The following is a 14,445-nucleotide window of genomic DNA, read 5'->3' as shown; positions in this document are numbered from 1 at the left end:
ATCGTTGATGGCCGAGTTAATAGAGATTGTCCACATGCTGGATGCATACCCATCACAGTTGCAATCATCGTAGCTGCCCCCATCTCCGGAGGCCCAGACATAGATGCTGCCCTTGCCTCCCCGACCCTGTAGAAAGAGGAAATGAACCTGGCAGGTTAAATTACGTATTTTAATCTGAACCCAGTGCTAATGTGTCAAAGATGTTCATCCTTGCGGAGATGAACATCCTTTTTTAGATAGACAGTTCACCGCATGAAGGTAACATGGCTTTGATTGCATGAAGGCTGCAGGGCTGAACTGACATTGATCATAGCCCCCTGCAGCCTTGTGTGCATAAAGTGATGCCACAGCCTCTTGTTTTCTTAGCCAGATCTGATGGGTTTTCTATCAGACATGTAACATAATATAGTTACCTGGAACTGGAATTTTGCTATGAACATAGCCAGGAGGAAAGTGTATTTTCTTATAATGTCATAACATTACTTATTAAGAGTCTGATGTACTAAAGTACAAAAGGAGTACTTCACATCAAACATCCAGAAACATTCAAAAGCCTAAAAATTGGGGAAGTCCATATTCAGAAGAATTTAGCCAGATAACTCAGAAGTTATCCGGCTAAATGAATATTTGGGCATTTATTTGGCTAATTTCTAGCCGGATAACTTTTTATCTGGCTAAAATTTGGCCTGATAAGTTGGGGAGTTCTAAAGGTGTAACTGGGAGATGCTGAGTTGGCTGGATAAGTAATCCACTTAACTCCAATAATCAGAGTTAGCTGTAAAACTTATAACTTTCCTGTTCAAAAGTTTTTATTATATTTCAAAAATAAAGGTTAAGAACCAACAATTTAAATAACATAAAATTCAAGGTCACATAGGTGCAGCATATAAAAAGAAAAGCAAAGCAATATCAGCTACCGGTGCCATTGGTTGGCCCCTGTCACATGGTAGGGGCTAAAGGCCACTGGCGCCATTTTGCTTAGTGGAAGCCGAGGCCCCAGGAGCGTCAGATCGCTCCCAGGCCCTCCGCTGGACAACAAGGGGGGCGTCGGAAGGGTGGCACAGTGAGGCGGGGGCTGGCAGAATTTTGAAAAGGCACTTTTTGCCCTTTCAAAATTTTGCCGCCTGCCGCGGCGCCCCCTAAATCGCAGCGCCCTAGGCACAAGCCTAGCTCGCCTAGTGGTTCCTCCAGCCCTGGCTGCACATGCAGTGTTTCAAGGCCTATAGATATTGGAAGCCAGTGTGAACCAAAGCCCATGCCGTATTTCAAGTCCACACATCCTCATCTTCCAAGCAGCTAGAGCACTTCCTATCTGGTGCCACGAATGCATTTGAAGCAGGTCCTGTCCACTAGAATCACTTTCTGGCAGGCTCCCTAGCCCTGCAGAAAAGCAGAAGTGCAGTGCAGCAGAGCAGGGGAGCCTCAGTAAGCACGCTGCCAAAGGAAAGAGGAAAAGCCTGCAGCCACTAACAGTAAGGATGAATGCTATTGCAGTGCAGAGAAGGGTGGGGGATGGTAGAGAGTAGGGATGTGAATCGTTTTTTGACGATTTAAAATATCGTCCGATATATTTTAAATTGTCAAAAATCGTTAGAGCCGCGATACAATAACAATTCCCCCGATTTATCGTCAAAAAATCGTAAATCGGGGGAAGGGGGAGGGCGAAAAAACCGGCACACTAAAAAAACCCTAAAACCCACCCCGACCCTTTAAAATAAATCCCCCACCCTCCCGAACCCCCCCAAAATGCCTTAAATTACCTGGGGTCCAGAGGAAGGGTCCCGCTGTGATCTTCCACTCTCGGACCTCCAGTGCTTGTAGAAATGGCGCCGGCGCTACCTTTGGTTTTTCCGTATGGAAAAACGATTTGCGGCAGGAGATCACTCCCGGACCCCCGCTGGACCCCCAGGGACTTTTGGCCAGCTTGGGGGGGCCTCCTGACCCCCACAAGACTTGCCAAAAGTCCAGCGGGGGTCCGGAATGACCTCCTGCAGTCGAATCGTGTTGTCTATGGCCGGCGCCATTTTGCGCCATTTTGCGCAAAATGACGCCGGCCGTAGACAATGCGCTCTGACCGATGGACCACAAATGCGCAGTAGAGAGCAGCTCTACCGCACATGTGCGGACCATAGAGCTCTGTGTCTCATGCTGGGTGTCACAGAGGAAAGGGCAGACGAGTCGCCGCTCTGAGAAATGGCTCAGCCCATTCCTATGCTGCTGGGGAAGGGGGGGGGGGGAGGGGGCAGGCAGTGTTGTCAAGCCACCCATGGTTCTCAGCCACCATGGAAAGAGTTTACATGGGCATCGCTCCACCCCCACTCCCACCAAAGCTAGAGTCGGCAAACCAGACAATCTCTATATCTGCACAGACAATGGAACAACAAAAAATATTGTATACCCACAAGCATTGTGAAATTAAACATATTACAAATGTGCACTTTCTCTTTTCTTTCTTTTCCATTTAACCAGACTGAGCCACAGCAACGCGTGACCGAGTACAGCTAGTCCCTAATGAAAAGCTTGTTATTGAATGCCTCCTGAAATAGAATGTTCTGCAAAGATCTAAGGTCATTTGTGAAATTTAAAGATATGAAAGTAATTTTGCCTGGTACTATACAGTAAGCCTGATTTTCAAAGCAACTCACATGCATAAAACACTCTTTTATCTGTGTTAAGAGCTGTTTTGAAAATCAACAGGGACCAGAACATATACAAGTATGTGTGCAACCTGATTTTGTGTGTACTTTTATTTGCACAAGGTATAGGCATTTCGGAGTTGTGGCAGGGATACTGCTTGCATGCATATATCCGTATTTTCAAAAGTATGTATGTAAGTTACCATATATAAGTTATGCTCTGCTTGGAGCAGGTTTAATTTTGTGCATGGACAATTGCACATGCACCCTGACAATTATGGAAGGTTTTACAAGCAAACGTATGCATATAACTTTGCATTGAAAATCCTTTGTTAAAGTCTATGTGCAAGTAGACTTTACAGCCATGCAGGAAGTTATAAAATTTCCCTCACAAGAGTCTTCACATTCAGCTGTAAAGGTATAGGAGAAAAATTGCAAAAACAGATGATAATCAATTTCCCCATGTGAGCAGATCTCAGTAATGTTAAGAACATAAGAGCTTGCCATACTGGGTGAGACCAAGGGTACATCAAGTACAGTATCCTGTTTCCAACAGTGGCCAATCCAGGTCACAAGTACCTAGCAAGATCCCAAACAGCAAATAGATCCCATACTCCTATTGCACAAAAATATAGGTTATTTATTAAGTCTTCAGTTTATTGATTTCTCCTCCAGGAATTTGTCCAAACCTTTTTAAAACTCAGCTATATTAACTGCTATTGCGAGCATGGACGGGTGCTGAAGAGCACGAGCTCCTGTGCCCCAGAGCTGGCTGTGGTCCACGCCACTGGTGGGCAACTGTGTCTGGGCATGGGCTGGCTGAAACAGGAAAAGTTCTTGACTTGGCAGAGCAACACTCTTGTCTTCGAACAGGAACACAAAGACATCCAACATACTCCAGGAACTGAGAACCAGAAACCCATGCTAGTCTCTGGGGTAGCCCTCTGGCTACTCCGAAAGCCCATTTGGACTACCACTTAGAAGCAAGATGAGTGTGAGGACAGATGGAGGCAGAGGACTCAAAGATGACTCTAGAGAAGTGGACAAGACTCTGGAGACTTGAATGTAACACTGAAGACTTGGTCATGACATTAAGACCAAAGCATGATTTGAAACAGGAACATGGCTTGAAAACAGACACAAGGCTTGAGACAGGAACATGGCTGGACAGAACAAGATGGGGGTTCAGGACTTGGAACAGACAGGTGACTGGAAAAAGAATTCCGGAAACCAGGGACATATCTCAGGAGCACAGAACTCGGGACTCAGTCTCAGGAACTCGGGACTCAGACTCAGGAACTCAGACTCAGGAACTTGGAACTCAGAACATAGACTTGGAACTCAGACTCAGACTCAAGAACTTGGATTCAGGAACTAAGGAAGAGAATTCAAAGACTTAAACCAGCAGCGAAGACTTGTACAGGAATCTGAAGTCTTGGACGCAGGAATGAAAACTTGGATACAGGAACAAAGACTTGGATGCAGGAACCAAAAGACTAGGAACAGAAGACTACAAGAAATAGGAGACCTTGAAGGATCGGTAACCACAGAAAATCCAAAGACCTTGTAAAGTCATGGAGCAATTGAGGAAGTGGCCTTTTAAAGTCCCAAAGCAATGACATCATTAGGAGGGTCCATGGGGCTTTTCCCGCCGTGGTTCTCTTAAATTCCAGGCAAAGGCACCACACATGTACCTAGAGAGGCAGCATGGCACATCGGAGAATGTTGGTGGCATTTCAGGCCGCGCAGGAAGCAGGAGCGGCATTGGGTGAGTGAAAGGCCACACAGGAAGCAGGCAGTGTCAGTAGTGAATCTCCCGCCATAGGACTTATCAGCAAGGCAGAGGCAGTGTCTGACAGCCACAAAGAAGCAGAGCTGGCATCCGGCTGGCAGTGGTTAGTGATAGGGATGTGAATCGGGCTTCGGACGATTGAAAATATCGTCAATATTTTCAAAATCGTCAGCAATCGGGGGCTCTCCGAAAACATTCAACAATAATCCTATTGTGCTGCGGAAGTCGGGTGACACAAGAGATATGTTGAATATGAATTTACAACGCCCCTGAAGAAGCGAAAAAGAAACACGAGCCGTGTTGGGCACAGTTTTTCATTATTCCGGCGTTCTGGCATAGAGTCCATGGCACTCAGCAATTCACTGAGGCAATAATTGAGGCATTATCACTAAAGATAAGTACTTTCTACAGCGATTTATTATTTTTCTAAAAGAAACTCATTTAAAAAAAAATATAAAAGAAGAAACAAGAAAAATAATTTAAATGAAAGAGTAAGCTTACAACCATGACCGATGATTAAAAACCACAATACACATGAAAATTTCAATATATGTGGTAGACTTATCACTGAGAGCATTGATTTCTAAAGCTCTCTGAAAAGTTTATGAGGTCGGGTTGTCAGTTAGAAAATAATAATATTTTTGATCCTAACATAGTTTACCAGTGTTTTTTTGGGTTTGTTGTTGTGATACACATGGTTCACGCAGTTTTGAAGTTTAAGGGGCTGACCAATGGCACCGGTAGCCCCTGTGACATAGTAAGGGCAAGGCTATCAGCGCCATTTTGGTTCCTGGCACCCGACGGCACGAGTGCAGGAGATCGCTCCCGGACCCCCGCTGGACACCCAGGGACTTTTGGCCAGCTTGGGCGGGCCTCCTGACCCCCACAAGACTTGCCAAAAGTCCAGCGGGGGTCCAGGAGCGACCTCCTGCGCTCGGGCCGTATTGCCAGTATTCAAAATGGCGCCGGCGCTAGCCTTTGCCCTCATATGTCACATAGTTCGTGCCATTGGCCGGATCCTGTCACATGGTAGGAGCACTGGATGGCCTGCGCCATCTTGTGCTCCTACCATGTGACAGGGGCTGACCAATGGCACCGGTAGCCCCTGTGTGACCTCCTGCACTCGGGCCGTATTGCCAGTTTTCAAAATGTGTCGCTCCCGGACCCCCACTGGACTTTTGGCAAGTCTTGTGGGGGTCAGGAGGCCCCCCAAGCTGGCCAAAAGTCCCTGGGGGTCCAGCAGGGGTCCGGGAGCGATCTCCTGCACTCGTGCCGTCGGTGCCAGGAACCCGAGAGGGACCACCGGCTAGGCTTGAGTATGGAGACAGACACACATTAGTTCTTTTATTAAACAGGTTTTTGAAACCACCAGAGGTGGCAGTAGTGAGCTGATATGCCCAGCAGGGCTGTAGTCCCTCAGGTACAGGAACAGCGATCCATGATGGCTGAGCTGTTGAGAAACTGTAGAAAAGTGAGTAGGCAGAGTAGGCAGAGTTCATGCACAAAACTAGATGACAAAACTCACGTAAGGTCTCAAGGAAGCTCAGGAGCTGGAAAGGTTTAGGCCCTCGAGGAGCTAGTACCTGGTTCCAGGGAAAGCTCTGAGAGAGCGATGGTAACTCATAAATGTTTGTAGCAGCGATAGCATCCAGGCAGTAGAGAATCTTCAGAGTGTCCAGGAACATGGGCCTTCGAGGAGCGAGTACCGGTTCCTATCTGTAATCTAAAAGTAAAGAAAAAGAGCGAGGCCCCCGAGGAGCGGGTACCTCTGGTAAGTCTGAGGAGGCAGAGTAGCTTGGATAGCCGAAGCGAGTCTTTGCTAACTCAGTTTGTTAGCGATAACAGAGACCTTTAAATATTGGAAGCGTATGTCATCATCTCAGGGGGAAGCCCCTGAGGTTCGCGCTCTTGCTGATACTTCAATCAGAGCACGCACATGCGTGCGCCCTAGGTCTTCAGACCACATGGTGGATCTGCAACGTCGAGCTGGTCCGGGGACGCCGGAGGGAGATGGCATGGAGACGCCGAGGCAGCCAGCCGTCCATCAGACCCGGAGGGAGTCGCCACAGAGGTAAAGAGGGCGGAGTGAGGATGTCGAGCAGCGATGGTCGCAACAGAGACCTGTTGCAAAGGCAATACTATGGAGCGAGGCCTGAGCTTATATTCGCTGAAGAGTGTGACGACAGCATCCAGGGCCGCGGCCAGGTTCCCGCTGTGGGCCCTTTAAAAGAATCAGTGATGCGAGCGCACATGCCTAGGGAGGGGCGCGATGCAGATGGCGGCGTCTCTCCGCAGGCCACGCGGAGAGGCCCGACGAGCAAGGACATCTTGGCTGGCAACACTGGGGACCATGGCAGAGCCGGAGGCACCGGAGGCGACCCGAGTTCAGAGCTGGCAGCCCTCCACCGTTAGTGAAGAGGAACCAGGAGCTGGAGTCCATACAAGAAGGTGAGAGGACCGCGCCGTGGGTCTGCCGCAGGCGGCACTCGTAACACCTTCTACAGGAAGGTGTTACGAGTACCCTTTTACCTCAGACACGCCTACAACTTGTACCCGCCCAACAGGTCTCCTCCATACCAGCAACAGAGGCCGCAATCACAACTTTCCCTATCGAAGGGCCAGGATCCTAACATCCCCCAATGCCGGTGCAGGCGGCTACCCAGAAATCACAACAGTCTTTTTGAGGCTACCATGGCCACAGCTACACGACGCAGTAGGGGGCCACCTTGTGGTTTTCTCCTCAGAAAGGGATCAGATCACATTTCTCAACATCATCCAAAATGTTACCGCCTGAATTTCCGGAGGGCTCCATCCATATTGCACCTTGTTCCCCTGTCCAAGAGAGGAGACATTTCCCTCCTGCTTCAGGAAGTTCATACCTTGCTTCAGCAATGGGTGGTTCAGCGAATCCCAACTCACTGCCATGGCCACCTTCAAGGATTTTATTCCCAATACTTCCTCATTCCCAAGAAAAGCAGAAGGTTGCAGCTCATTTTGGACCTGAGAACTCTCAATTGCTTTATTGTGCAAGAAAAGTTCAAGATGACCTCTCTCAAGATCATCTTGCCCTACCTGCAACTCGAAGACTGGATGTGTTTCTTTGATCTCAAGGATGCTTATGCTCACATACAATTGCACCCCTCTTCCTGGCACTACCTCTGTTTTCAAGTCAGCACTTATCACTACCAGTACAATGTTCTACCCTTCAGCCTCTCATCAGCGCCTGGGGCATTTATGAAATGTCTTGCAATAGCTGTGGACCATTTTGCACTTGCTGTAAAGTAGTTACTTAGTGAATGAGTACAAAAGTACCTGCTAGCCCTGAATTTTCAAAGGGAAACTCTGTGGAGAGTTTCCCTTTGAAAAATAGTTTGAAGGTCTGTAGATTCAAAGTACTTGCAAACCCTTGAAGTGCTAATGAAGTTCGACAATTTCCACCACTTTGTGTGTGTGTGTGTGTGTATATATATATATATATATATATATATATATATATATATATGCTTAAATATATGGAGACTGAGCATCTCAGAGTTTTCAGCTGTTTCAGTCTGTATATCTGTTTCTCAGATCAGCTCACTTTTTCATGTATAATGAGGGCCCTATTCATGATAGAGTGAATACATAATAAAATGGTGACTTGTTCAAAACACCCTTCACAATCATAAAGCATTCAACCTGTCATGTAGAAAGCCCTTATTCTGACAAAAAGACGGGCTTGTCTTAGAGCTAGATATATGGATCTTGACAGTTGCAATGATCTTAAGTCAGGCTTTTGCTCTATATTTATGCCATTCTCTGAAAATAACAGTGAGGCAGCACATTTAAATTCCTAACATGATTCTGTTTACCTTCAAACATATCAGTCTGCATAATTTACTCATGAAGAAGTCACTTTGAAACATTAGACTTGAAAGGGGCTGAAAAACAATACTTCCTTACATTAGAATCTGGAGGGGAAAATTTTAAAAGATATTTGTCAGACTTTACCCAGGTAAAATCAGTCCCCTCACATGCAGCTAAAAAAAGTTCAGTAGGTGTGGCTTCCTCAACACAGTATTGTTTAGTCACAATGGCTGTGTTTAGGTGAGAGGAGGAAAACAACATGCATGCAATTGATTATTCCAATGGATGCATGCTATGTTGCCCCACTTCTGCTGTCTGCACAGGTTGGTGCAAAATAGGGATATGTATTTGTATTGAATCGACATGAAAAATGCAATGAAATGAGCAGTTTAATTTCTTGTTTTTTAAAAATCAAAACAAAAAATAATACCAACAAATAAAGGTGAATTTTAAAAGCCCAATGCACAATTAGGGGATGCAAGAATATGTCGGGCATGTGCAGGCAAGTGGATTTTAAAAGACATCTGGATACACCCATAAATGACTCTGCATGCACATATCGGAACTTCTTAAAAAGGGGTGTGGTGTGGGCATAGTCTGGGTGAGGCATGGGTGATAAATGGGCATTTCAATACTTTAAACAGAAATTTGCATGTAAATACTTATGTGATCCGGCGTGCACTGATGCCTCCTGCCACATAAATTTACCTCTGCTATGGATGGCATGTAAATCCCTCCAAAAAAAAACCCCAAGCTATTTTAGAGGGGTTTAAAGGGACTGGGGTAACTGGAAGGTGTACAGGCTACCAAACCAGGGGTGGGGGTTTGGGTGGGGGTGGGGGTGGAGGACCTATTTATTAACTGGGCAAACTGGAAAAGAACTGGTAAAACTGGCAAATGCATCAGCATGCTTCTCTTTTAAAATCCCCTCAAGTATGCAGTAGAAATGGTATTTGCACGCACCAGTGCATACCCACTTAAAAATCAGTGCATATGTGTGTGCTGCCAGGCTATTTTATAAAATAGCCACATCCCTGGGCTCGGACCTATGAACATGCGTACATGTGCGTCCAGTTTAAAATGTACCTCATTGTGTTTTAATTTTTGTTTTGTTCTCCATTTTCTGCGCACAATTTGAAATGAGCCAAAATGAAAATAATTGGTTTGTATACCCCTAGCACGAACTGGAAATTTTTAAAGGTAAATTTAAAGAGCTGCATGCATAAAAAATGAGTATATCCATGCTCAAGAAAGGTGAATTTTAAAAGCCCATTGTGCACTGAAATTAGGGAATGCGTGAATATGCCGAGCTCTCACGCGCCGAGCGGATTTTAAAAGCTGTCCGGATACACATGTATATACTGCTATGTGTATATACTGGAACTTTTCAAAATAGGGTGGGGTATGGATGTGGTCTGGGCAGGACATGGATGGTACATGGGTATTTCAGGACTTTAATTAAAAATGTGTGCATAAATACTTATGCAATACAGAGTGCGCTGAGGCCCCCTTCTGAGTAACTTTACTTCTGCTATGGATGGCATGTAAGTCCCCCCTCCCCCCCAAAAAAAATTAAGCCAGTTTGGAGGGATTTAAAGGACCTGGGGTAACTGGGAGGTGTACAGGCTATCAAAGCAATCGGGATAGAAGGACCTGTTAACTGAGTGAACTGGGATTGAACTAGTAAAACCAGCAAAGGCTTCACGCGCATCCCTATTAAAATCCCCCCATTTACGCGGTAGAAGCGGAATTTATGCGCACTGGCGTGTACCCACTTAAAATTCATTGAAAATGTCGCACCGCCAGGCTATTTTGTAACGTGTGCATATAAGTTTGTATGTTATAAAATTGCCGCATCCCTGGGCGCTGGCCAATGAACATCAGCACATGTGCACCTGTGTGCCAGTTTAAAAGTTACCATCATTGTATTTTAATTTTTTTGTTTTCCATTTTTTGTACACAGTTTGAAATAAACCAGAATGAAAATAACGGGTGTGCATACCACTAGCACAAAATGGACTCTTTTAAATGCTAATTATCAGGTGTAAGTCAGAATATAATTTTTATAGACCAATACTTACTGGGTGAGGGTTCTGGGTAATCTGGGGAGAGTAGAGGCTGAAGAACCAGGGGATCTTGATGACCTAGACATAGACTGGGCAAACTGGTGGACTAATTGCTTTAACTGGTCATTTCTTTCATGCGCGCATGTTATAATATTTGATAATTTACAGACATAAAAGCCAAGTTTGAAGGAAAATATGCAAGTTAATTTTCTCATGTAAATTATTAAAATTAGGAGCATAAACATGTGTGTATATCAGATGCCCATCAATTATTCAGATAGAGGTAGATTTTCAAAGGGATACGCGCATAACCCCCGAAACCCTACCCCTAACCTACCGAGCATAGGCTCGGCAGCATGCGCAAGCCCCAGGACGCGCGTATGTCCTGGGGCTTTAAAAAATGGGCAGTCCGGGGGCGAGCCCGGGGGCATGGCAGCGGGCCGGGGGGCGTTCCTGAGTCCTCCGGCATAGCCAGAGGCAGGTGTAACTCGGTGAAACAAGGTGGGGGGGGGGGGATTTAGGTAGGGCTGGGGGGCGGGTTAGGTAGGGGAAGGGAGGGAAAGGTGGGGGGAGCTAAGAAAAGTTCCCTCTAAGGCCGCTCCGATTTTGGAGCGGCCTTGGAGGGAACAGGGAAAGCCATCGGGGCTCCCCTTGGGCTCGGCGCGCACAAGGTGCACAAGTGTGCACCTTGTGTGCGCCGACCCCGGATTTTATAACATGCGCGCGGCAGCGCACACAAATGTACCCCGCGCACATAAAATTTAAAATCGGCCCCATACCTTTTTACTTATCTGGCTAAGTTCATGGCAAGGCTGCCACTTATACAGATAAGCCTTCAAACAAACACTAGTTATCCTTCTGTCTAACTCATCTGCCTAGATAGCACTTTTCTTTTACTTTTCCGGCTATTTGTCACCACTTAGGCCTAGATTTTCGAAGCTACCGCGGCTTCCTGAATCGCGCGGTAATGGGGGCGGGGGTGGCGAAGCGGGTGGCGGGCCTGCAAAAGCTGACAGCGATCGCACCTCCGCGGTGCTATCGCTGCTGGCTTTCGCACCCAATAGTGCCATCATAAAAGGTGGTGCTATTGGGTGCGATAGTGTCAGCGAAAAGGACCCTTACCTTTTCTCCGTCAGCGAAGTCGTCGCAGAGTCCACCCCGACTCCTCCACTTCCGGTGCAGACTCTGCCCTGACTCCGCTCTGATTTAGTGATTGCACACAAAAAGTCCCTTTTCGCGTGTGATCGCTTTGGAAAATTACCCCCTTAGCCAGATAAGTCAAAACTTATGCAACTCTGTTTAAAATACTTGCCTGATACTTTTAGACATGTGAACATGCTTTTGGGTAGATTTATTCATGCACATTTGCACATATCATATAAAAAACATGTACATGTGGCACATATATAGCTGCATATATGGGCATGCTCACACATGTTTCAAAGTTATCCTCTTAATACACACACATCAAATTTGCTCATTTTCAAAAAGTGACAATGTGGAAAGTTTTTCTTTGAAGATCACAGAAAATATGTGATTTAAAACAGCCCACATAGTTTATAGGTTCAAAGAATAATTGAAAATTGCCCTATAAAGGACAGATGCATGTTCTTACTTTATTTTTATAGTATTTATTTATTTGTTTGATTTATATTCTGCCTTTCAGACATTTCAAAGTGGATTGCATTCAGGTACAGTAGGTATACAGGACTTTCTATAAACTATTCTTAATTATTAATCAAAACAAACATATTAATCTAACCCTTTTCACAAAAGGTTTTGGTTTTTCTCTTTTCTGCCAAAGCAAAAATGTTTAGGAAAACTAACATTATAATCGTCAATATATATGGGTGTATATATACCCACAGACTACAACCTAATTAAGGGCTCGATTCATCAAAATATCACATGTGATAGGAAGATGGGTGTGTTATATGGTAATAGCCTATTTATTGCAATGTGTGTTATCTTAGCGCTTTGCATAGGTGTTACCGCAAAGTGGGGCAGATTTTAAAAGCCCTACGCGCGTAAATCCTGGAGGATTTACGCGCGTAGGGGAGTTATGAGTGCCGGGCCTATGAGGTGGTGTGCCTAAAGCCCCGGGACGTGCGTATGTCCCGGGGCTTTTCTGAATGGGCGGGCAGGGATCGGGGCAAGTGGGCCGGGGGAATGCGGGGTGGTCCGGGGGCGTGGCGGGGTGGTCCAGGTGGTCTGGGAGATTTGGCCGAGGACTCTGGCACAGCGGCCGGGGGATCACGCACCGGCACAGCACTCGGCCGGCGCACGCAAGTTACACCTGCCACTGGTAGGTGTAACTTCTAAAACAAAGGTAAGGGTTTTTTTTTCAGGCTGGGGGTTGGGACAGGTAGGGGAAGGGAGGGGAAGGTGGGGGGAAATGGGTAAAGCCAGCTGGTCTCCCCGAGGGCTTGGCGCGCGCAAGGTGTACTAGTGTGCACCCCTTTGCGCTCACCGACCCCTGATTTTATAACATTCAAGCAGCTGCTCACGCATGTTATAAAATCAGGCGTACATTTGTGCATGCCGGGTAGCGCACACAAATGTACCCCACATGTGTACCTTTTAAAATCTGCCCCAGTGTGTTAACTTTTTGCACTTTGCAGTAATACCACAATTATTGCATGTCCTACCTGCAACTACTGGGAGATGGGGGGGGGAGGGGGAGAGAGAGAGAGCACCTATCTATAAGGCCCTTATAGTAGTGCAGGAGATCGCTCCCGGACCCCCGCTGGACCACCAGGGATTTTGGCAAGTCTTGGGGGACCCTCCTGATCCCCACAAGACTTGCCAAAAGTCCAGCAGGGTTCCGGGAGCGACCTCCTGCACTCGGACCGTCGGCTGCCAGTATTCAAAATGGCGCCGATAGACTTTGCCCTTACTATGTCACAGGGGCTATCGGTGCCATTGGTCAGCCCCTGTCACATGGTAGGAGCTCAAGATGGTGCCGGCCATCCGGTGCTCCTACTATGTCACAGGATCCAGCCAATGGCACGGATACCCTGTCACATGATAAGGGCAAAGGGCCATCGGCGCCATTTTGATTAGTGGCAGCCGACAGCCCGGGAGCGGGAGGATGGCCCGGAGCGGGAGATCGCGGGAGATCACTCCCGGGACCCCCACTGGACCACCAGGTACCTGTAAAAAGTTTTTTGGGGGGTCGGGAAGGTGGGGGAAGCTAAGGGATTACTTTTAAAGGGTCGGGGTGGGTTTTTTATTTATCGGCTGGGGCGCAGCCGATAAACCAAACCGCGATCAGGCCCGATTGAAAAAAACCCACATGTGAATAGGAACCGGAATCCGAACCGATTCCGGTTCCGATTCACATCTCTAGCTATTAGTGGTATCGGAGGATATGCGTATTGGAGGCCTGTGTTCCAGGAGTGACCGAAGGCGTCCATGGCTAACGTGTTTTGTTGCCTATGCAGGGAGCAGAATCTGTCCACTTTGTGATTCAGTTTGGATGCAAAGAGGTCAATGGTTGGTTGACCCCAGCGTTGGAAGATTTTGCTCGCTACCCAGGGATCCAGAGACCACTCATGGGGATGGAAACATCAACTGAGGTGATCTTCTACTACGTTCTGTAAGCCTGCCAGATAAGTGGCCCAGAGATCCATGGAGTCTGCAAGGGCCCAGGCTCAGATCTGTGCGGTTTCTTGGCAGAGCAGATAAGAGCCCGTTCCTCCCTGTTTGTTCAAATACCACATTGCAACTGTGTTGTCTGAATGAGAACTGTCTTGTGTGAAAGGCAGTCCTTGAACGCAGGTAGAGCATAATGTATGGCTCGAAGCTCTAAGAAGTTGATTTGAAACTTTGCTTCGAGTTGTGTTCAAACCTTGAGTTTGCAGGTTGTTCACATGAGCCCCTCCATCCCAAGTTGAATGCGTCTGTGGTTAAGGTCACTTGAGGAATTGGTTGCTGGAAGTGTAGACCTGTCAGCAAGTTGGCTCTGTTTGTCCACCAGAGAAGTGACAGACACAGCTGTTCGGTTACATGGATCAGGGATGAAAGAGGCTGAGTAGCTTGGAGCCACTGAGATTTCAAAGTCCATTGAATTATTCTCATGGCTAGCCTGGCCATAGGAGTGACG

The 14,445-nt window shown here is 46.8% G+C and overlaps 1 protein-coding gene across 1 annotated transcript in view; it reads right to left on the bottom strand.

The window, feature by feature from the left end:
• Nucleotides 1-14,445, bottom strand: part of PCSK2 (proprotein convertase subtilisin/kexin type 2) — a 449,073-nt gene that overhangs the window by 47,084 nt on the left and 387,544 nt on the right. Inside the window, exon 9 of the mRNA XM_029593578.1 lies at nucleotides 1-126. Within this exon, the coding sequence (XP_029449438.1) occupies nucleotides 1-126 (126 nt within the window). The remainder of the gene's footprint in view (nucleotides 127-14,445) is intronic.

The sequence above is a fragment of the Rhinatrema bivittatum genome, chromosome 3 (assembly GCF_901001135.1).
Source record: "Rhinatrema bivittatum chromosome 3, aRhiBiv1.1, whole genome shotgun sequence".
Taxonomy (NCBI): Eukaryota; Metazoa; Chordata; class Amphibia; order Gymnophiona; family Rhinatrematidae; genus Rhinatrema; species Rhinatrema bivittatum.
This window is presented reverse-complemented; position numbering and strand designations above follow the sequence as displayed.